The following is a 24,416-nucleotide window of genomic DNA, read 5'->3' as shown; positions in this document are numbered from 1 at the left end:
TAAACTCTTTCATCATACTCGTCATTTGTAAAATTTGAGGATTTTATTGCACTAAATTGTCTCTAATGTTCCTTACATATCTGTCATTCTATGACTCTACAGTAGAATTTTAAAACTTCATGAATTACTATATTATAATGATATTGTGATAGAATTCAAGATCTTAAGAGCCCTCCCCTCAGGTGGGATAAATTGGCATCTGGTTACTAAGACTGTGAAAATGGTACCTTAGGGTAATTAGTTTGGGAGGCGTGCAAAAAAGATGAGTGACTAGAACAAAAGATGAGGCTAAGTAAGAGAGGTCAAAAAACTACATTTTACCTACCCAAGATGAAATTAAGAGAGGATTGAATGGGTCTGATAAAGTAGTCATTTATTTTTATATAAACAATATTATAATATCCTCACATATAGTCATACAAGTAATTACTGTTCAGGATGTTTAAAATAGTTGTAAAGCAACAATAAAATCTAATGCATGCAAAAAGTCATTAGATGGAGTTTTAGTTATAAATTGTCATGGGAAAGATGACTAAAATATTAAGTAAATATGAACAAGGAAAACATCTTTAAAGCTGAATGACCAACATGTACTTAAGGATTTTAATTTAGGTAATTTACATGAACATATTAAAATGTAATACACAGAAATTATGAAGCTCATTGTGTTGTTGCTTTGTGCATGTGTATTTATACTTGTACAAAAGAATTACCTTTTAATCATATTGCTTTTTGGTTCTCTATGTTTGGACTCCTGTAGTGTCATCAAATTTTACAAGCTCCTTTTCAAATTATAATTATTCCAATGTATTTGTAGCATATTAGAATTATAAATACTCTAAAGATAATAACAATGTATGCTTTCTTAATTTTTACTTTTTAATCTATTATGAGAAGCTTTCCTGTGAATTAAGAACATGTTTATTTTGAAAAGCCAAGATTCACTACTTTTTGCTGGGTAATTTTCATTCTTAATTTTGGAGAATCAAAATAATAAAGCAAATCTGGTTTAAAAAAAAAATCAGAGCCACAATGGCCAAGCACTTCCTTAATTAAAAAGAGCAAGAAAATTACAACATAATCACAAAATGTATCTATCTTAGAGATTTTAACTTCCTTGCAATGTGAGCTTCCATGATTGTGCTTTCACTTAATACATTATATGCACATAGTTTCTAAAGCATGAAATCTGCATTCAACAATTAGTTCTTATGATAAAATAATTCCTGAAATTTATTTTATGCTCTTGGTTTTGGGCTTTTTAACAGCAATTACAAGTGCCAGGTATGCAATGATTTACAACATTATTTGGATATTTGACACTTGAAAATATATTTTTCTTCCCTGACTTCTATTGTTGTTTTTCTTCCTACTTCCATTATTTCCTTCCCTTCCTCCTTTCTATGCTTTACTCTCTTAAGACCTTTCTCTCTCTCTACCTATCCTTTATGTTAACATTCTATTAATAAAAATTTATTAGTGATCTGTCTGTTGTGTTATAGGATATTTAAATACAGTATTGTATTATTGAATGAAGTGTTGATACGATATGTTTATATTTAAATTTCTTAGCTACTGCAGTATTTCAACCTTGTACCAATTTTATGTGTATGTGGGTGGGGGGTGAGGGGAGAATCCACTGAAGAGGAAAATATGTTTTCTTTAAAATATGTGAATAAGGTTTAAGATATAAGAACCAAAACTTCAATTCTAATATATAAAGCTACAGACTGAAGAACAGTATTGAATTAAGCACACGTGCAAGAGCGTTTTTAACCTAAGCGGTATTTGCAATCAACTACATAGCTTTCATGTGATTATGTTAGCTTAATTTTAATATTTTCAATATATGTTGCAAATTCAGATTATGTTTATTTTGTGTCTACCTTGTCTATTCGAGTTCAGGCATTGTATTTGTTCCACATAAGAGATTGTTACGTATATGATGAATAATAAAAAAGTTAGTTCTTTTCATATTAGTATTTAATACACAGGGAGACACACTAAGACTATTTCTGTAATTTTTAATCATGAACCTATCATCAAAGTGGTACATTTCATAAAAGATTAGAGATTGCTTTTCAGAAATACCATGCTAAAACCTGGGATAGAATTCTTTATCCCTTAAATTCTCAGATCAATGCATGTATGAACTCTTTAATTCCCACTATGTAAATGGGTTTTTCAAATTCCACAAGAACTTCAGCAAATGTATAATATGAATGGAAGTTATTGGTTCAAAAAACTAGTTGATGTTAATCTGTATTGAGGTCATATTAAATAGAGAAAGACTAGAACATGTTTCAAGAAATGTTGCCTCACTAGAAAGCTAAAATCTACAGCATTTAACAGCAATCTAGGTTAGATTTTAAGCAACAGATTTGTTCATTATCATCAGCAATCTGGAGCTTATCATCTACAATTATCATCAATAATGTGGGTCAAGTAAAATCCTGAATTTGAATTCAGGATTAAGTACCAATGGGCCACTCAAAGGATCACTGTAGAGTACAATGAATGGTATGTACTATGGAAAGTGTGGAAAGACCTGTGAAGCTATTATTTTTCTTATGATAAACATGGATCCTTAACTTGATAAGTTTTATCTTCTAAATTGGAGGGAAAAAGTAAAGCTGCCTCTTTATGTAAACATATCAAGGGAAATGAACCTTAATAGACAGATTTACCAGACTCATGTTTGTGTTACCTACTCTAGTTTTCCAGTTTTCATGTACAGTACTTTTATATTCCTTATCTAATAGCTCTTTTGAGACATACTCTCTCTGACTTCCAAGTGATACCACTATGAATTTCCCCCAGAGCTATATTTTGTCTTTCTTGTTTGGCTTGGTAAAGACTACTTACTTTTTCTGCGCTAGTCTGAAAACAATGGGAATAACTTTTCTATAAGAACCATCATCTACCCATATGTCCATGCATAGAATTCTCAGGCTCACAGGGTTGGCATCAAAACGTGTTGTTTTATAAAAGCGAGTACCAAACGAAATGAAGAATTAAGAAAATACTTTTATAATAAATGTAATTGAATAAATTAAATATTGTTTTTATATTGCCATATGTCTATACAATTTGGGATAGTTTCATTAAGATGGAAGATATTGGGGCAGATGAGTGGCTCAGTTGGTTAAGTGTCTGACTTTGGCTCAGGTCACGATCTTATGGTTTGTGAGTTCGAGCCCCACGTTGGGCTCTGTGCTGACAGTTTAGAGCCTGGAACCTGTTTCAGATTCTGTGTCTCCCTCTCTCTCTGCCCCTTCCCTGCTCATGATCTGTCTCTCCCTGTCTCAAAAATAAATAAACATTAAAAAACAAGAAGAAGAAGAAGAAGGTGGCAGATACGAACATAAGCCTAGAAGAAAATAATTTAGTCATTGGCTTAGTAGGAAAAAAATTTTTGGAGTAATTTTTTATAAACTAAAAGTGGAGAGAAAATAACATAGTTCTATTTTTCAAGATTTATATAATAATCTTGGTAATCTTCATAAACTTAAATGTTAAAAGTGGATGTAGAGAACTATAATTAAAATACCTTTCATTAATAGATTCAATGCACACTCTGCTAATAGCAGTGTTATAGAAAATAATAGAAATTGTAGTAAAATCTGAAAAATCCAAATGTATCCATTAATTCATTTGAGCAAATGCTTTACAACTCAACCTAATCTTCTATGATTAAATTAACCTGAGAGTTATAGTTACACCCTATAGTGCGGGGTGCATTTATTGAAATTAGAAATCATTAATCTAAGTGGATCAGATATATCCCTGCCTTCACTGTAGTTTTAAAAGCAATTCTGGAAAAGTCTCCTTTTCTTTCCTTTATTATTTTAATAATCAGTGTTTGGGGCAGGTAATTTGGAATTTGCTAATCTTAAGACTTGAGGATCTAAAAATACTGTACCATTTTACAAGTGTAATGAAAATTGAACTATGAAAATAAAGCGTAAGACTTACTGATTCTCAAAAACATGATTTTAATTCTTAGAGTTCCTGTGTTTAAGAGATCTCTTAGGGCATCTATTGGCCAATGTTAGTATTACATATGAGAATTATACAGCAGCGTGAACCCTAGAGTTCTATGTATCAAAATAATGATTTAAATGCATGCTGATTAAGAATTTATGATGGAAATCTTTAATGTTTATTGTTGGATTTAAAGTGTTGTGCAAATACATGAAAACTAATATGGTATGGGAGTTAGACTTATAAAACTTTTGTAAAAACTATTTGCATTTCAATATTTTCAAAATTTATTTTAATTGTCTCTTAGAATCTGTATGTCACTGGATTAGCTTCCTTTAGTATTTTATTTACACTTCTGAATATTTTAAGAGTGTCATAATAATTATCTTTTCAAATTTCAAAAGGAGCACACATAGCAACATATTTTATATTGTTCTTTGAGAGCAGAACATAAAAGGATATTGAGAATATGGCTGTTAAGTCTCCAGTTCAAAAAGATTATAATATGTAGCTAGTGGAGATGATATGTTTATTTGGCCAGATGGACAAGTAATTTGCCCAAACAGCTACTTCCTACACATTAGGTACAGTGAGAAAGGATGGAAAAGGATCTAGATCTTAAGGTCTAGCATCTGTGTGTGTGTATATGTATTTAGTATATAATACAAATACATTATTGGGGCGCCTGGGTGACTTAGTCAGTTGAGCATCCAACTTCGGCTCAGATTATGATCTCAGAGTTGGTGGGTTCGAGCCCTGCATCCACCTCTGCACTGACAGCTCAGAGCCTGGAGCCTGTTTCAGATTCTGTGTCTCCCTCTCTCTCTAACCCCATCCCTGCTTGTGCTCTGTCTCTCTTTATCTCTCAAAATTAAATAAACATTAAAAAAATTCTAATATAAATACATATGTATTAAATAATACATAAAATAAGCAATGAACCACAAAAATCTACCCCAAAAAACAGAGCACACTTTACACACTGTATGTTAGCCAACTGACAATAAATTATATTTAAAAAATAAATAATATAAAAATTAATAATGTCATAATTAAAACTAAAATACATAAGATAGAAATAAAAAATATTAAGAAGCATATATAAAATTTCACAGATAAAAATGACTCAAAAGCCACAAGTAAAAAGTGATAAATCCTGAAAGAGAAGTAGAGTTTGGTGAAGTGAGCAATTACTACTGATTTTTTTTGTTCTTTTTAGCCTTTCTTGTATATAAGATCCTTCCAGAGCATATGGGCCAAAGCAGCTGTCTCAGTTTGTTCCCAAGAATGGTACTAGCACTGTCTGGGAAAAAAAAAATATGCTGAGGACCAAACAGAGATGTATACACGTTACTTTTATTGAAGTTTCACTCCGCTGATGTGTTTCTGCTATTTATTAATATTATATAGAAATTATTTGAGTTCAAACAGCAAACACTGTCACAAAAGAACCTTGAAAACAAGTCTACCTAACAGATCAGGATTTTACAATATACTTCTTGTGTATTCATTAACGCTGCTCACTTCATAAAGCCAACTTCCCTCCTGTGAATGTGTTTGAATCACATTTTGTGGTCTCCAGTGGTTGAATGGAACCACGTGCCCACTTCTGTAGGAAGGATTATGAGTAGAAGTGACACATGTCACTTCTGGGATGAGAATTTAGCAAAATCCCGCAGAGCGCCTTTTTCTCTGTCAAAGAAATTGACAACATTTGAGATAAGTGGCTGCTCAGTTAGCCTGGATTCCCCAGGGACAACCCTGAACCGAGAAGCCTGTGCTGACTGTGATGGTTAGTTTTGTGTCACCTTGACTGGGTTAAAGATGCCCAGGTAGCTGGTGAAACATTACATCTGGGTGTGTCTGTGAGGGTGTTTCCAGAAGAGATTAGCATTTGAACTGGTAGCCTCAGCAAAGATCTCCCTTACCAATGTGCTTGGGCATCATCCAATCCACCGATGGCATCAATAGAACAAAATGAAGGAGGAAGGGCAAACTCACTCTGTTTGAGCTGGGATATCCACCTTCTGCCTTCAGCCCATCCCGCTTTGGAACTCAGATCAGGACTTACACCATTGTCCTCTCTACAACATCCCAATTCTCAAACTTTTGTACTCAAAGTAAGTTATGCCAACAGCTTTCCTTGTTCTCTAACTTGCAGACAACAGGTCATGAGACTTCTTGGTCTCCATAGTTGTGTGATCCAGTTCCTATATAAATTATCTATCTATCTATCTATCTATCTATCTACATATCTATCATCTATCAATCATCCATGTATTTATCAATCTATCTATTTACCTATTTATCTAAATTCTATTGGTTCTGTTTCTCTGGAGAACCCTGATTAATATACACTGAACCATGATGGGCTTGAAACATGAGCAAGAAATAAACCTTGGTTATTTTAGGCTACTGAAATTTAAAGTGCGTCTTAGGCTTCTGATATTTGAGGTTTGTTTGTCTGTTATAACACATAAATAGCTTAAACTAATTGGTAAATAACAGTAGTTGAGTTGATTTTAAAATAGTTATGTATGCATCAATCCCTCACAACATCCTAGTTACACATGAACCAACCTCTCTAGGTTCCTATATGAAAAATGTAACTGATCTCTTGAGATATATAGGCTTATTTATGCCCTAGGTTTCATATTTATCTGGAATCAAATAAAACAAATCTCATCCTCTTACTATCCATCCTAAAATAAGGTTAGGCTGGGTTAGTAAAATAAAGTAACCCTGTACTGACCTGAACTAAGTTTCTATCATTCTGACCTAGATGCATTATTCTAGAGCTAATTATTTGGCTTCTATTCTACACTGCATAATGGCTCACTATCTTTCAGTTAGGATTTAATTTCCACCTACCCATTTTTGTCCAAAATAAGAACCAAGCCTCTTCTTTGGTGGTAATTTCCAAGTATCTCTTCAATTACCCATTCAACAAACAGAAATATGTTTTCTACTCTGAAACAAATATGCTGGGAGTTAGAGATACAAAAAATAATATGCAATGCCCATCCAAGCCATTGCTTTATGGTGTCCCAAGTATTACAATAGGGTAATGTGCCTAGAATCATCCCAGTCCAGTGTAAGACTTATAGGTATTTCTGCTGGGGATCAAAGTTCTGCCTTTAAAATTCATTCAGAAGGATTGGCTGGCACTTCCCAGGGACATTGTTCCCAGATATAAAATGACTGATCTATAGATTTCAAAGTATTGCTTGCCTATGTTCTCTATATCAATATTCCACCTACCTAACTAAGCAACAGCTAGTAAAATGAATATTATCCTATACTAGAATTGATGGTGAATTACTTGTTCCTTTGACTACTGTGACTTGACCAAATGGCTCAATTACAGCATTTAAGCGCCCTTGCTTTTTGAAGCTAGTGAGCTTGTCTAGTTTTGTCCAGTCCCCCTATTTCCTTCCCAGACTCATACTTGTCCTAAATTGTTACAACGAAACTAACTACTTCATATATGTCTAAAAAATTTCATCTAGAATACTAAGAAAATTTATGGAGAAGAAAACTAGCATTAAATGAAAAAATACTTGGTTTCAAACACTGCTAGGACCTTCAAATTTGTTATTTCTTTTATGACTCACTATAACGCTCTGAGTTTATTATTATAATCACTGATTTACCACTGACTGCAGAGAAATAAAGTCATTTGTCCATTGTTGAAGATTAAGTTAGTGAAACACACCAGAATTAATCTAAGTATAATGCAGAAAATCTTTCCACTTTATCACCATAGTGATATCTCCACAACCCTTAGTATTTCAAAATTGTTTTTCTGAGGTGTGATAAAAATAGTTAGGGGGAAACCACTTATATTTGGAGAAATAGAGAATTCCTTCACAGGTAAGGAAAAGGTATTCCAGGAAGAGAAGGAAAGTGCAAAAAACAAAACAAAATAAAACAAAACAAAACGGGCGGGGGGTGGACACAAAAATTGGAGCTTGTTGTTTTGTTTTATGGCTTATAAAATAATCAAGTCTAGAAAAGCATGGGGTGCATAAGGGTCATGGAAGGGAATCAAATGAGACAAGAAGAGTTACTTTTTAAAAGTTGTATCCAGGGGTGCCTGGGTGGCTCAGTCAGTTGGGTGTCTGACTTCAGCTCAGGTCATGATCTCACAGTTTGTGAGTTCAAGCCCTGCTTCGGGCTCTGGGCTGACAGATGGAGCCTGGACCCTGCTTCGGATTCTGTGTCTCCTTCTCTCTCTGCCCCTCCCATGCCAATGCTCTGTGTCTCAATAATAAACATTTAAAAATTTTTTTTAAAGTTGTATCAAATTATTATCTATGCTCTCTCTTCTTCCACTTAATTCTCCAAATACTTCCATCTTTACTGTGTGTTCTCCCCATAGTCTTTGGAAATTGCTCTGATCAGGATCAAAATAATTCACTTTCCAACAAATTTCAAAGATACTTTTCCTGTCCTGAACTCTCAGAATCATTTAACACTGTTGACCATGCCTGCATTGGAAGACATTCTTTATTTGGCTTCTGTGACACTACACCCTGTTGTTTTGAAGAAATTGCCTGATAATTTTCAGTTTTGCCTCTTTTCTCTTTCTTTGCTTTCCTTCTCAAGTTGTATCCTTCCTCTTGCCTTCTCTCCCTCACTGCCTCCCTCCCTCTCCCCTCCTTTTGTCCTTTTGATTCCTCCTCCTCTGCCATTCTGAAATGTTTCTCAGGAATCAAATCCTACTCTTGTCAATTATTATTCTACATGTTGTCTGGAAATTCTCTTCCACTCTTTCCACAACCCTCTACATTTTGCTGACCTGATTCAGGGCTCAGAGACAAATGGTACTTCCCAATAAAATTGTAATAAAAATAATTCACAGGTATCTGAAACACATGTCCCATACTGAATTTATCTATCTCACTGAAATCTCTTCTTATGATCCTTTTCTTATTGAACAACACCTCCATTCATCAGAGTTAAAGCTCAGAGTCCGATTGCTTAACTTTTGAGTTCTTTTTATCCCAATTGAGATGTCACTTTCTTCAGGAAGAATTCCTAATTCCATCCTTTGTAGTCCTTTTTTCCTCTTTGCAGTCTTAATCAGACATGCCAACATCATGGTTAACTAAATCTTTAATTTCCTCAAAATTATCACTTTATTACATTACATATAATTGTATATTTAAGCATGTATCCTATTTCCTACATGAACCTCCATGAAAGAGTTCATTATGGGATTTCTAATCTTAGCCCATACCTGGCTCATAGTATAGAATCAAAATTTAATATACTTAATTCTATAAGTCCAATAATTTGAGAGTTTCCAAATTCCTAAATGATGACTTTAGAAGGGGAGTGACAATGTGCACATTGGGTGGGCTAGAAGGGGAAGGATAAAATAATAGGCATGTAACTCAAGTAAAAAGGCAATAGTTATCATAAATATAATAAAAGAGATGACCAAAAAAAGTGAAAATCATGTATAAACTAAGAACAAGTCAGGGAAAATAGCAATTGCCCATTGGAGTGCTTAAAGAATTGTACACACTTCAAGGAATTTAATTTCAACAAGGTAATAATAAAGCTTCATATGATAACTTTCTTTGAAAGATCAAGAGTTATTGTATTGAAGAAGAAATAAAATAGACCCACTATCATCAACAACAACAAAAACAAAAACCTTTTGAGAGTTACTATTGTCTACTAAATTACGTAAAATTACTGGCTTTGCCTTAATTCCTCATTTAAAATTACATTGAAGTCAATTAAAATTGGACAGCACAAGTATCACTGAACTTTGTAAGTTTATTTTGTCACAGGTACATACCTTAGTCCAAGCTACAATTATCTATATTATACATCATCTATCATCTCCTATTATCTGATTGCCAAACTGATCTCTTACTTTCTTACCTCCTTGAAAATATGTTTTCCTCACATTAACTGAAGTTATTTTTTTTAAATATATGTCACATTATGTTGATTCTTTCCTTAAAATTTTACATTCCATTTGTTATTTTAAAAAGTCTAAATTACTAACCGTTGTTCACAGGTCCCTCCACTATTAGGCATTCACATCTTTGAAATCAGACTCCACTCCTGCCCTTATCTTCACTGACTTTCAATCATTGTAGCAATCTTGTTACTCTTTGAACATGTGAATGTTCACACCCATGTGAATGTTCACTCCATACTTGATGCACCCTCTTCCCAAATTCTGTTCTCCCAGATTTCCGTATGGCTAGGACCTTAGCATTTAGCTCCATGGAGTGGACTTCTTTTGCCTACCAATACTCTATACTGCCACCTTTTAACAATTATACCACTACTTGTTCTTCATAGGATGTATTAACATTTGAAAATAGATAATTCATTCATTTATTTCCTCATCCCTCAGTATTGTCTTCTCCTACTTGAATGTTAGTTCCTTGAGTGCAAGACCCAACTTGTTCATACGTGTATTCTGTGTGCAGAGAGAGCTGCCTATAACATAAGTGTTCAGTATATATTTACTAAATGACTGCATTAATATATTTGGCAATGCTTTCATTTATTACACTTTTAACTTTTCAAAATCTACCTATTTTTCAAGAGTATGTTGAATGTTATTTCTTTCATAAAATTTTATTTGCGAAATGTGACCCTTCCTTGAAACCACTGTAGAAGTCTATCATGATGCTCATTCTGTCTTTATTCATACTTTGTTTTTTTGTTTTAATTCCTCTCTCTAATCACTAGATAGTGATTATCCTGGGGGTAGGGGGAGAACCTTAGATTTAAAAATTTTATATCCATAAAAAAAAAACTTAGGATTTATAAATTCGATATCATAACATAATGTGAATTTCTGTCTCATAGTAAACACACCATCTAGATATGTGTATTTACTTATTTTATGTTTGTTGTCTATCCCTAAAGGGGAGTTTGGCCTTCTGTCGTTGCTCATTTCTATATCCTCATCTGCTAGACACAAACTGGCAGGTGGGAAAAGCCTATTAAATATCTGCTAAAAGAATAAAAGTCTGAACATTTTCCCACTGAATTCAACATTTGCTAAAATACAATTTTACCTTCTCAGTAAGAATATTAGCATCATCATTTGGTAATTTATTTCAAGAATGTTGTATTTTGCTCTAAGTATTTAAAATGTTCATTTTACCAGGGCGCCTGGCTCAGGTCATGATCTCACAGTTCATTGAGTTTGAGCCCTGCATTGGGCTCTGAGCTGACAGCGTGGACCCTGGAGCCTGCGTCAGGTTCTGTGTCTACCTCTTTCTCTGTCCCTCCCTCACTAATGTTTTGTCTCCCTTTCTTTCAAAAATGAATAAACATGAAAAAAAATTAGACGTTTATCTGACCAATCGGTGTCTTAAGATCACCAGAATTTTAATTATGGCTAATATTTATGTAACAAATAGTTTAACATTCTTTGAGTATTTTGGAAATAAAAAGAATGATATGTCAGCTTCTAAGAACAGTGTGGACAGAAAATTTATCATATGAAAGTAAGCAATATATAGTTTGTTTCCTAAGTTTCAAGTTCCTGACATTGACTGAGATGTCTTATCTTACCCTGTAAAGCATTTTATTGATTCTTAATCTATACTTATCCTTGGTAAATGTAGGAGAGAAGATATAAACCAGGATAACTCAAGTATGTATACTTCAAACTTAGACTGAAGTATAGAACTTTTAAACTAAACCCACATGGAAAACACTGACAAAATTCTTGTTAGCCTCACTTGGATACATATTCAGTTCCCCTTTACCACTATTTTGTTAATAACACAAATACAATTTATAAGATTCTAAAAAATTAAGAAAATGTATACCCAAGTTTTCAAACTAATATACAAAACGTAACTATTACCTAGTGGCTGTTTACATGCCCATTTTAAATAATTAAAGAGTAACCTTAAGTTGAGTGATATACCAACCATATAATCAATAGTAATTTATTAGTTGAATTTATTGTAATTTTCTACTGGTTTTGCTTAAAAGCAGTAGAGAAATTGGCAAACGTTAATTTCTCCTAATGTAGTATTCCTTCTTGTGAGTTAAAAGAATGATATGACTGAAGGGAGTTTTCTGTGCCTCTTGGATTTCAATGCCTTTTTCCTTCCCCAGATCCGGGAAGTACTCAGCTATTATTTCTTCAAGTACACCTTCAGCACCTTTCTCTCTCTCTTCCTCCTCTGGAATACCAATTATGCGTATATTATTTCTCTTTAGTGCATCATTAGTTCTCTAATTTTCCCCTCATACTCCTGGATTTTTTTATCTCTCTTCTTCTCAGCTTCTTCTTTTTCCATAATTTTATCTTCTAGTTCACCCATTCTCTCCTCTGCCTCTTCAATCCGAGCTGTAGTTGTTTATAGCAGCACTCTCAACAATAGCCAAATTATCTAAAGAGCCTAAATGTCCATCAACTGATGAATGGATAAAGAAATTGTGGTTTATAGACACAATGGAGTACTACGTGGCAATGAGAAAGAATGAAATATCGCCCTTTGTAGCAACATGGATGGAACTGGAGAGTGTGATGCTAAGTGAAATAAGCCATACAGAGAAAGACAGATACCATATGGTTTCACTCTTATGTAGATCCTGAGAAACTCAACAGAAACCCATGGGGGAGGGGAAGGAAAAAAAAAAAGAGATTAGAGTGGAAGAGAGCCAAAGCATAAGAGACTCTTAAAAACTGAGAACAAACTGAGGGTTGATGGGGGTGGGAGGGAGGGGAGAGTGGGTGATGGGTATTGAGGAGGGCACCTTTTGGGATGAGCACTGGGTGTTGTATGGAAACCAATTTGACAATAAACTTCATATACTGAAAAAAAAAAGAATGATATGAACTATAGCTTGCTTAATGAAAGCAATAATCAACAGATAGTATTTGAGATATTTAAAGAATCTATAGTCCGTAATAAAAGAAAACCTGTGGCAAATAGAATAAATGTTGCTTATTATAGGATTTATGTATTATACATAGATTATAGTTATTTTCTCTAAAAATAGTGATCAAACTAATGTAATTTATATAAAAATAGAATTATGGAGCAAATATAATATAGGTATTATACATGAAAACAATTATACTTAAGTTATCCTCAAAGGTGAATATCAATTATGGATGGCAATACAATGTTACTAAATTGTTTCATAAAGCCTTAGCCAAAAGAGTTCTTTATTTTTATTTATTTTACAGAATGTTGCTTAAATTACTGAAAATAGTTCTATGAGGACATTTTATACTGAATAAATAAAAGTGTTCCATTAGCCAGTGAAATGTTAGAAAGGAATTAAAAGCTGTGAAGTAAAAGAAATAACACATTTTAAAATGAGTCTTGAAGATTAATATGTTCTATTTGCTATGTTTACTATTGAGCATAAAATATCAAGACAAACTAGTAAAGAAAATTTATGAAAAAGCATTAAAGTAATCAGATGCCTGAGACTTAAGCAACAACTCAGTGCACACATAATTCAATGTTTTGTTTGGTTATTTATATATTTTTTATTTCAAATCAGGCCCAGTAAGCACGCTCTTTTATACACTTACTAGGCAAATGACAAGGTTCACTTAGCTATACAATACATGTACCAGACTAATCTTAGATGACTTCACAAAGCTGTTTCCTCAGTTTCAGTCCACAGACAATCTGCCTTATTACCTATCTTTGTGTTCAATTCATAGTTCCGGTTCCCTTGTTTCATTATCATTTTAACATTTAATCAATCCTCATTAAACCAGAGCTGGGTATTCTCAACATGCTCCACCTCATCTATTACAGAAGTTCATATTTTTTCCTACAAATGTTCATTACATTTGCTCCAACCTTAGCATTTTTATAAAATACTTTGACAAAGATAGATGACTGGATAGCAATTCAACTTTAACCATGTTTCAAGTCTATTTCCAAATATGAAAAAAAAATAATTTACTTCTAAGTTACATTCACAGTTATACCTCACTGAGTTAGATTGACTCACATTGTCATGAAAGTGAAGCTAAAATTAGGAATGTGTGGATTTTAGAGAAATAGTTTGCTATGGAATATAAAGGAGGGATTTTACTTTTACAGAAGTATATTTTGAACATCTCTTTCAGTCAGGTGCTATAATAGGCACTGGGGATACTAATGACAAAAGAAAAAAGATAGTACTAATTTTAGTAAATATATTTTATAGTAGGAGAGAAACTTAATCTAAACATACATATTATTAAAAAATACATAGTTATCATATTATCCTATATTTATTAGACTTATGAAAAATAGTTGATGTAAGCATAAAGAGAAGTTGATGATATATTTCAGTTAGAATGTCCAAAGTAGCCTTCCAAATGAAAGAAATATTTGAAGCTTAGCAAAGAGGAAAATAAGAGTCTTATAAATATCTGGAGGAAATTTTCCATGTAGAAGGAATAGCAAGGACAAAAGATGCTAAGGAAAACTAGGATGGTGGGATTGGATTAAGCTCAGAGAGGTAGGTGAGCTGGCCAGGTACAGCCTCTTGACCCATTACAATGTGTTATATTTGGTACTGATTTTGATGAGAAGTCATTGAAAGGTTTGGGGGAGGGAAATTTGAGTAATATCTTAAAAGAATTCTCTGATGGTTAAATGAAGATTTGTCTTTAAGACAGCATAACTATATACAGGGAAAATTGCTAGAAGTCTGCTGCAGTATTTCAGGTAAGAAGTGGCCATAGGAAAGAATACATCAATAGTACATTACAAGGGTTATGCGCCATGTTCAAGTAGGATTTATTCCTGGAATTCAAGGATGGGTTAACATATAAAAATCGATTAATGTATTACACTGTATTAATGGAATAAAGGACAAAAACCATCTGATCCTCCTAAGTCATGGGGAAAAAAAAACCATATGACAAAATTCAATACCCTTTTGTAGTAAAAAACTCTCCTGAAACTAGGAATAGAAGAAAACTGCAGCAGTGTAATAAAGGCCATATACGAAAAGTTCTAGGTAATACCATACTCAGTGGTTAAGGACTGAAAGTTTTGGGGCACCTGGGTGGCTCAGTTGGTTAAGTGTCTGACTTTGGCTCAGGTCATGATCTCATGTTCGTGAGTTCAAGCCCCATGCTGGGCTCTGTGCTCACAGCTCAGAGCCTGGAGCCTGCTTTGTATTCTGTGTCTGTCTCCCTCCCCTGTTCATGCTCTGTCTCTCCATCTCTCTCAAAAATAAATAAACATTAAAAGAAAGACTGAAAGTTTTTCCTCAAAAATCAAGAACAAGGCAAGGATGCCACTCTTGCCACTTCAATTTAACATAGTACTGAGCATTCTATCCAGAACAATTAGTCAAGAAAAAGAAATAACAAGTTTCCATCCAAACTGGAAAGGAAAAAAGGAAAGATATCTCCATTTGCAAATGAAAAAATCTTACATGTGGAAAACCATCTATTCCACACACACACACACACACACACACACCACACAAACTCTTAGAACTAATAAATAAATTCAGTAACATTGCATTATACAAAATCAATATGCAAAAACAAGCTGTGTTTCTATACATGAACAATCAATAATCTGAGAAGAAATTATGAAAACAATCCATTTGCCATGGCACCAAAACCAACAAAATACTTAGGAATAAATGTTACCAAGGAGGCAAAAGATTCATGCAGTGAAAATGACCAAACATTGATGAAAGAAATTAAAGGAGATATAAATAAATAAAATATATTTTATGTTCACAAATTAGACACTTAATATTGTTAAATTGCCTATATTTCCCAAGAAAATCTACAGATTCAATACAATCCTTATCAATATCACAATGGAATTTTCTTTTGCAGAAATATAAAAAAAATCCTAAAATTTATACTGAATTTCAAGGGACACTGAAGAGCCAAATGATCTTGAAAAGAAAAATAAAAAAAGAACTAGGTTGGAGGCCTCACATTTCCTTGTTTCAAAACATTTTACAAAGCTAATCAAAACAATGACATTTATGTGAGGTATCCAAAGCAGTCAAACTTGTAGAAACACAATATATAATGGTAGTTGACAGTTGTGTGGATAACAGGGAAATGGGGACTTATTGTTTAATGGGTTTAAGGTTTCGGTTTTCTAAAGAAAATGTTTTAGAGATCTGTCCATACACCAATGTGAAAATAGTTAACACTACTAAACTGTACACTTAAAAATATTTAAGATGGCATTTTTTTGTTATATTTTTATCCATAATTTTAAAAGTTCATCCTCAAATATATCCCTATCTTACGGGAGAAAACTATTATTTTAAAGAAAAAAGAACCCTCATATCCTATTGGTGGGAAGGTAATTGGTACAGCTACTTTGAAAAACAGTTTGGACGTTCTTCAAGAAATTGAAAAATAGAAATATCATATGATCCAATAATTCCGTTCTTGGGTATGAAAAGATATATGCACCCTTATGTTTATTGCAGTATTATTTACAATAGCCAAGATATGGAAGCAAACTGTGTCCATCAACAAATGAATAGATAAGGAAGATGTGGCATGCACATGTGCACATGCGCACGCACACACACACACACACACACACACACGCACACGCACACAGGAATATTACACAGCCATAAAAAGATGACATTGTACCTTTAAGACAACATGGATGGACCTAAAGGGTATTATGCTAAGTGAAATAAGTCAGACTGAGAGAGACATATACCATGTGATTTCACTCATAAGTGGTATCTAAAACAACAAACAAATGAATAAACAAACAAAAAGTAGAATCAGAACTATAAATATGGAGAACAAACTGAGAGTTGCTAGAGGGGAGGCTATAAGCAGTTCAGGCAAAATAGGTGAAAGGGAGTAAAAGACACAGGTTTTCAGTTATGGAATGAATAAATCACAAAAGACACAGCATATGGAATATATTTAATAATAATGTAACTAAGCAGATGGCAGCTACACTTGTGGTGAATGTGGCACTATGTATAAACTTGTTCAATCACTATGTTATATACCTGAAACTAATGTTAACATTGTGTGTCAATTATACTCAAATAGAAAATAATACTAAAAAAGTATCATGTCTAGAAAGGATTAAAATTAGGATTCATATTTAAAACTGTCTTGATCCAAAAACTGTGTTTTTTCCACGCCCCCCCCCCCCCCCACACATTGATAGTTACAAGCTGTCTCTCCCAGACACAAGTCCAGGTTTATAGGCTGGATCAATGCAGTATTTATTGTTTTGTTTTGTTTTGTTTTGTTTCATTTTATTTTGTTTCCATGGGTGAGAATAGGGGTGGGTGGCTTGAGATGTTTGACTCCAGAGGTTTATAGGTACTTACATTGTATCAGAGATTTCTCAGAGCCTATTTCTAGATAGTATGTTTGTGTGCGTGTGTGTGTATGCTTATGAATAATGAATCACCAGCATATAGATTTGAGGGTCACAATAATTTTTAACCTCATAAATGGAGGCGGCTGATATCATTGGTTTATTCTCTACCTTTGAGAAAGCTAATTCTTAACTAGAGGCCAGTAGATATAAGATACCAATGGGTCTGTATATGAGTACTTAAGGACAATAGAAGTAATGAAGGAAAGGACATAGCTGGTTACAGATAGTGTCCCCTAAGATCAAGACTCATTGCCTAGTTTACAGTAATCTCTATGATTATTGATCATTGCCTAAATGAGTAAGTGGTTTTCTCATCAGCTATGCTCCTCCCTTCCATGGCATAGAATCCAGACAACCTCAATTATAAGATCAGGGAAACTCCTGATTTGAATTACTAGACAATAAAAAGTGATGCTTTCCAGATTTAGCATCATTTTCCTTACCTTTCACCCAATTCATTCACTGAAATTCATTCTTTTCACTGAATTTTTCTCAAAATAATATAAAATTCTCTTATTCTCCTTTTTTTTCTATTTTCATTTATCCTCTTTTTTTTCATAACTTTAAAGTTATATTTTCCTTTTTCTGTAGGGTCTCTCCAGATTCAACTATGATGTCCATGAATTTCTGAACCTCATTGCATTCTTCCCTGTTTTTTTAACCAGGCTCCCTGCCCAGCGTGGAGTCCAAAGTGGGGCTTGCATTCACAATCCTGAGATCAAGACTTGAGCTGAAATCAAGAGTCAGACACAAATGATGGAGCCACCAAGGTGCCCCAATCTCCTATCTCTTCTGCAGCCTTGTTATCTGAAGCATTTCCCCTCTGTTTTTACACATGCTCATTTTCCTGTTTCCCAGAAGTATGACATTTAAACAAGTGAGCAGAGGAAATGGCAGTATAATGACTGGCATCTTTTTCTTCTTTTTGTTTTTTTTTTCTTGGTAGTTTGGTAGTTTATTTCTTTTTAAATATATGAAATGTATTGTCACATTCGTTTCCATACAACACCCAGTGCTCATCCCAAAAGATGCCCTTTTCAATGCCCATCACCTACCCTCTCCTCCCTCCCACCCCCCATCAACCCTCAGTTTGTTCTCAGTTTTTAAGAGTCTCTTATGTTTTAGCTCTCTCTCCCACTCTAACCTCTTTTTTTTTCTTTTTTTTTTTCCTTCCCCTCCCCCATGGGTTTCTGTTAAGGTTCTCAGATCCACATAAGAGTGAAAACATATGGTATCGGTCTTTGTCTGTATGGCTTATTTCACTTAGCATAACACTCTCCAGTTCCATCCACGTTGCTACAAAGGGCCATATTTCATTCTTTCTCATTGCCACATAGTACTCCATTGTGTCTATAAACCACAATTTCTTTATCCATTCATCAGTTGATGGACATTTAGGCTCTTTCCATAATTTGGCTATTATTGAGAGTGCTGCTATAAACATTGGGGTACAAGTGCCCCTATGCATCAGCACTCCTGTATTCCTTGGATCAATTCCTAGCAGTGCTATTGCTGGGTCATAGGGTAGATCTATTTTTAATTTTTTGAGGAACCCCCACACTGTTTTCCAGAGCAGCTGCACCAGTTTGCATTCCCACCAACAGTGCAAGAGGGTTCCCGTTTCTCCACATCCTCGCCAGCATCTATGGTCTCCTGATTTGTTTACTTTGGCCACTCTGACTGGTGTGAGGTGATATCTGAGTGTGGTTTTGATTTGTATTTCCCTGATAAGGAGCGATGTTGAGCATCTTTTCATATGCCTGTTGGCCATCCGGATGTCTTCTTTAGAGAAGTGTCTATTCATGTTTTCTGATGACTGGCATCTTCTAAGAATTAGGACATTCCTACTATTACTGTAAATATTTAGGCGCATATGACCTTCTTTTGTTGTAGCGCCAAAGATCTTGGCAAAACAGAACTTAAAGCCAACTACTCTTTCCCTCTTTCTTCTTTTTTTCCCTGCAAATATGCTATTAAAAGTCAATTTAGCATTTATTTTAAAGGTATGAGATGCCTCGGAAGAATAATTACATATTATTCTTATATATAACCCCCAAATCACCTTATTACTAAAAACAATGAGGAAAGCACAGAGCGCATGGATGGCTTAGTTGGTTGAGCATCAGACTCCATTTCAGCTCCGTTCATGATCCCAGTGCAGACTCTGTGCTGAGGGGGAGCCTGCTTGACATTCTCTCTCCCTCTCACTCCCTCTCCCTCTCTCTCTCTCTCTCTCTCTCTCTCTCTCTCTCTCTCTCTCTCCCACTGCCCTTCTGTCCTGCTCATGCTGTCTCTAAATATAATGTAAATCTTTTTAAAAATGGGAAAGAGTAAGCATTTAGCAGACTGACTTTGTTTTACTTTGTCTCTTTTTTTAACATTAGAATGATACCATTTCCATTTTTATTCTAACGCTCATTTCTGTCAGCATCATCACCACTCCCACTCTGTGATAAAGTGATCCTGTTTTTACTTCAACTGGAACAACTTTTCATTATTTAAGAAATATGTTCCATTCTAACTCCTGGCATTGCCACCCGTCCCACAACAGTCTGACTACTGTTCCTGCTGGTAGTACTACTAGTGCTCATCCCTAATGTACGAAAGGCAGCAACTTAATGGATGCTAATTGATCAATTCTCTGTGTAGTGTTCCATAGTAAATGTGTCAATGGCATTTGAAGAGAAAGGTATGAGAGTTGTTAACAGTAACACCATACAGATGCCTTACAAGTCAAAATGTATATGATTAGGCAAAAATAACTGAGAAATGGGTGGGGCACCTGGGTGGCTCAGTCAGTTGAGTGTTTGACTTCAGCTCAGGTCATGATCTCACAGCTCATGGGTTCAAGTCCTGCTTGGGTTCTGTGCTGACAGCTCAGAGCCTGGACCCTTCTTCGGATTCTGTGTCTCCCTCTCTCTGCCCCTTCCCTACTCATGCTCTGTGTCCCTCTCTCTCTCTCTCTCCCTCAAAAAAAATAATAAATAAATATAATTTAAAAACAATAACTGAGAAATGGGAGTTATTTACTATATCTTTGACTTACAAAAATTTACATAGGCATGGTTTAAAAACACATTTTTTTGTCTGTCTCAAAAATTCGATTAATTTTGTTATGGCAACTGGTTTCTTGGGGTTTTTTTCTCATTAAACTTTTGTTTTAATGGGTCTCAAAATTCTGTGACAGATTTTTGGTCAAGTTGTTTCCATTAAAAAGTACTAAGTTTAAAAACCAGTAACTCATATGAGGACTTTAAGAGACAAAACAGATGAACATAAGGGAAGGGAAGCAAAAATAACAAAAACAGGGAGGGGGACAAAACAGAAGAGACTCATAAATATGGAGAACAAACAGAGGGTTACTGGAGGGGATGTGGGAGGGGAGATGGGTTAAATGGGTAAGGGGCACTAAGGAATCTACTCCTGAAATCATTGTTGCACTATATGCTAACTAATTTGGATGCAAAATTTAATACATACATACATACATACATACTAGTAACTTAAAACTGCCACACACACACATACACACACACACACACACACACACACACACACACTTACAGAATTTGTAAATTTTCTAAAACCATTTGATGTTAAACCAAGGGGAGTAAAACTTGATTTTTTATATCTTGGATATCTGTGACTGAAATGCTATGGTCTGTGTTCTAGAGATGCATTCGTACTAGGAAATACATAATATACTCTTTGATATTCTTGATCTGAAAACAGGTAATCATTATACTTCAATACATGAGGTACAACACATTTGAGAGCTGCTGTTAATGCTCTTCTGTTCAGAACTCTGTCGGGAAATCAGGTAGAAGTCTCAAATTGGGTAGTCTGAAGAGACTTTAATAAGGGGATTGTTTACAGTGCTGAGCCAACAGTCTTTTGCATTGAATTGTATCTTCTAAAGAAAAATATGTTTAAGTCTTAACTCCCAGTACCTGAGAATGTGACCTTACTTGGAGACAGAATCTTTACACAGGCGCTCTACTTAAAAGAAGGTCATTGTGTGGTTCTTAATCTAATATAACTGATGTCCTTTTAAAAAGAGGGAATTTGGAATGCCTAAGTGGCTCAGTCAGTTAAACATCTGACTTCAGCTCAGGTCATGATCTCGCGGTTTGGGAGCTCGAGCCTCGTGTCAGGCTCTCTGCTGACAGCTAAGAGCCTGGAGCCTGCTTCAGATTCTGTGCCTCCCTATCTCTCTGCCCCTCCCACACTCACACTCTGTCTCTCAAAAATGAATAAATATTAAAAAAAATTTTTAAAGAGGAAATTTGGACACAGAGAAAGACACACATGCAGAAATTACCATGTAAACATGAAGGCAGAGATAAGGGCAATGTGTCTACAAGCAAGGTAATGTCAGCAATTGCTAGCAAACCATTAGAAGCATGGAACAGATGATCCCTCACAGCATCATCAGAAGGAACCGATCCTGTGTATACCTTGTATCAACATTCCAACTGGTCTTAATGGTTAAATTATCTCAGGTTGATGTATTCCTTGCTTGCCAACCTAAGCCCCATAGTTTGTAGCAGAACTAACACACTTTCCTTGAGATTTTACAAACCAGTGGCCTTGAGGGAGAAAGGACCAGACCTGAGCACATTAAAAAACAGCCTCCACTGATACCAGCCTGTCTGTTCAGGTCATGCAGATAGATGACTAACTGCTGAGCACCAGCTTCTCTTGCCCATAAGCCTCTTTATCATTTCCTCACCTTCCCATTTAAAAACTTCCTGCTTCACCTAAACTGGTGGAGATGGTATTTGGGACCTTAGGCCACCATCCTCCCAGATTTCTGGCCTCCCAATTAAGCATCTTTTCCTTTTCCACCATCACTTGTCTCTTGAGTACTGATTTTCTAGGGTGAGCACCCAAACCTGAGTTCAGAACCAGGACGGTCCCCTAGTCTAATAACACTTTGATCTTGGACTTCTGGCCTTGAAACTATGAGATGATACATTTTTGTTGCTTAATCCATCCTGTATGTTGTACTCTGTTATGGCAGCCCTAACAGAGAAGACTAAGGCATAGTGTCTTAGTGTCATCATCCACTCAGACACCAATGGGCTTGAAGGGGCAGGTTGGATGGGAAATAGTTATTGGATTCTATGCAAAAGAAAGACTATACAGAGACACCTCCATTGCAGAAGGTTAGACTTTACTTAGAGGTATGCAGCTAGTCAGGGAAACCTCACAAGCTAGAAATAGAGGAATAAATACCTTAAACTTGTTTTGAAGTTTTCCATTCCAAGATGTCCTTTTGATACGACCCATTCTTTAAACTCAACTGCAAAGCCCTCTGCAAAGTCTCAGAGATACAGAGTATGGTGGAGACAGGTAGTAAAGCATCTGGAAAGACAAAGGAAATATACTCACCACACACTCAATAGCTTTTAAAGTATGTTACATTTATTCACTTCTTTGTAAATGTCTAATATACATTACAGTCTAGATTTAAATACTTTACTAGATTAATAATAGATTAATTATCTATTAGATTAATAGATTAATTATTAATCTAATAATTAATTAATAATTGATTATTAATTATCTAATAGATTAATTATTAATAATAGATTAATAATACTTTAATAGATTAAAGTATTATTTAAAGTGCTTTTGTAAAAGGTGTTAATTTAAAAAACTTTTTAGGTTTAGGTAATACTATTTCAGCATTAAAGATACCCGCAGAAAATATTAATCAGAAGGCAGAGTAATAATCATAGAAGATAGTGGGGAGAACAATGGCTACTAACATTCATTCTTAAGAAATGTAAAAAAAGAGGGAGGGGCCAAGATGGCAGAACAGCATGGAAGTTTTTTTTTGCATCTCTCATCCCTGAAACACAACCAGATCAACACTAAACCATCCTGCACACCTTGAAAACTGATATGAAGATTAACACAACAATCTGCACAACCTGAACCAGAGAACTTATGTGGCACAGAGAGGTTACTGGGGGAGAAAGCTGCAGAGGGCAAGCAGCTGTTTTTGCTTGTGGAGAGGACAGAGATGGGGGGAGAGTACAGAAAGCACACCCTCCTTCCAAAAGCAGCTGGAGAGAAAAGAGTATGCAAGAGACTGAACAAAAAAGTGAGAAAAGAGAAAGGAGAGGGTTTAAATTCCATTAAGACTCTATAAACAGGGGGAGGGCAGAGTCTGAAACTCCTGGCAGTGCTCCAGTGAGAAGGGTGAATCCCCAGAAGCAGAGAGCACAGTCCAAGAGGTCCTCTGATCACATGGGTGTAGGCAATTCCCCTGCTGGGAGGACATTTGATAGAGACCATTAAGCGTCCCCATAGGCAAAGGTCCCAGCAGACCCCGGAGAACAACCACATTCGCTGGTGCTGGAACAAGGATGTTAAGGGGGAAACCTGGTACCAGATGTGTGTTGTGATTTTTCATAATCCTTGAAATGCTGCTGTTACAGGATCACGGGAACTTTTTCTGGGGCAGGCGGGCATCCAGCCACTGTCTCTGGGCATTGGCACAGCACCATCTCCTGAACGTTCCTGGCGGCAGGCGGAACCCTGGCATTGCTCAGTGAGACCCTCCCCCAGAAGTTCTAAGCAGTAAAAGCCACAGTCCCTCAAAAGTGAGGTGTTCGGAAACACAGCTGCATCTGAGATAAAACTCAGGAGGGAGGTGCTGCCTGGCAACTGGATGGCTTGGTCACAGTGTAAAAGCGGGGAGGGGACACAAGCTGGATGGGTGCACGATTGCTGGTCTGGGAGAGCACAGAGTTCTGATACTAGAGACTGAGTAGCTGGGTGACACCATTTACATGCCCCCCACGCATGCGCATACACACCTATAGGCACCACAACAATCCACCCCAGTAAGCTAAGCAGCATCATCTAGTGGAGAACTGAGCAGTTACACTGAGCCCCGCCCAAATGGGCCAACCTCCCTCTTTCAAACACCACAAGTCTCTCTGCCTGCTTACTTTACAGACTATAAAGTGCGTCATAGTTTGACTTCTTGGGGAAAATGATGTAATTTCAATCGTATTTCATCTGTTCACTGGTCCATCTATTCAATTTTCTTTT

At 35.4% G+C, this 24,416-nt stretch overlaps 1 protein-coding gene across 1 annotated transcript in view; it reads right to left on the bottom strand.

The window, feature by feature from the left end:
- Positions 1-22,631, bottom strand: part of FSTL5 (follistatin like 5) — a 791,029-nt gene extending 768,398 nt beyond the window's left edge. Inside the window, exon 1 of the mRNA XM_015538440.2 lies at positions 22,587-22,631. Within this exon, the coding sequence (XP_015393926.2) occupies positions 22,587-22,612 (26 nt within the window). The 5' untranslated portion in view covers positions 22,613-22,631. The remainder of the gene's footprint in view (positions 1-22,586) is intronic.
- Between the last annotated feature and the right edge of the window lie 1,785 nt (positions 22,632-24,416).

Source organism: Panthera tigris, chromosome B1 (assembly GCF_018350195.1).
Source record: "Panthera tigris isolate Pti1 chromosome B1, P.tigris_Pti1_mat1.1, whole genome shotgun sequence".
Classification (NCBI taxonomy): Eukaryota; Metazoa; Chordata; class Mammalia; order Carnivora; family Felidae; genus Panthera; species Panthera tigris.
This window is presented reverse-complemented; position numbering and strand designations above follow the sequence as displayed.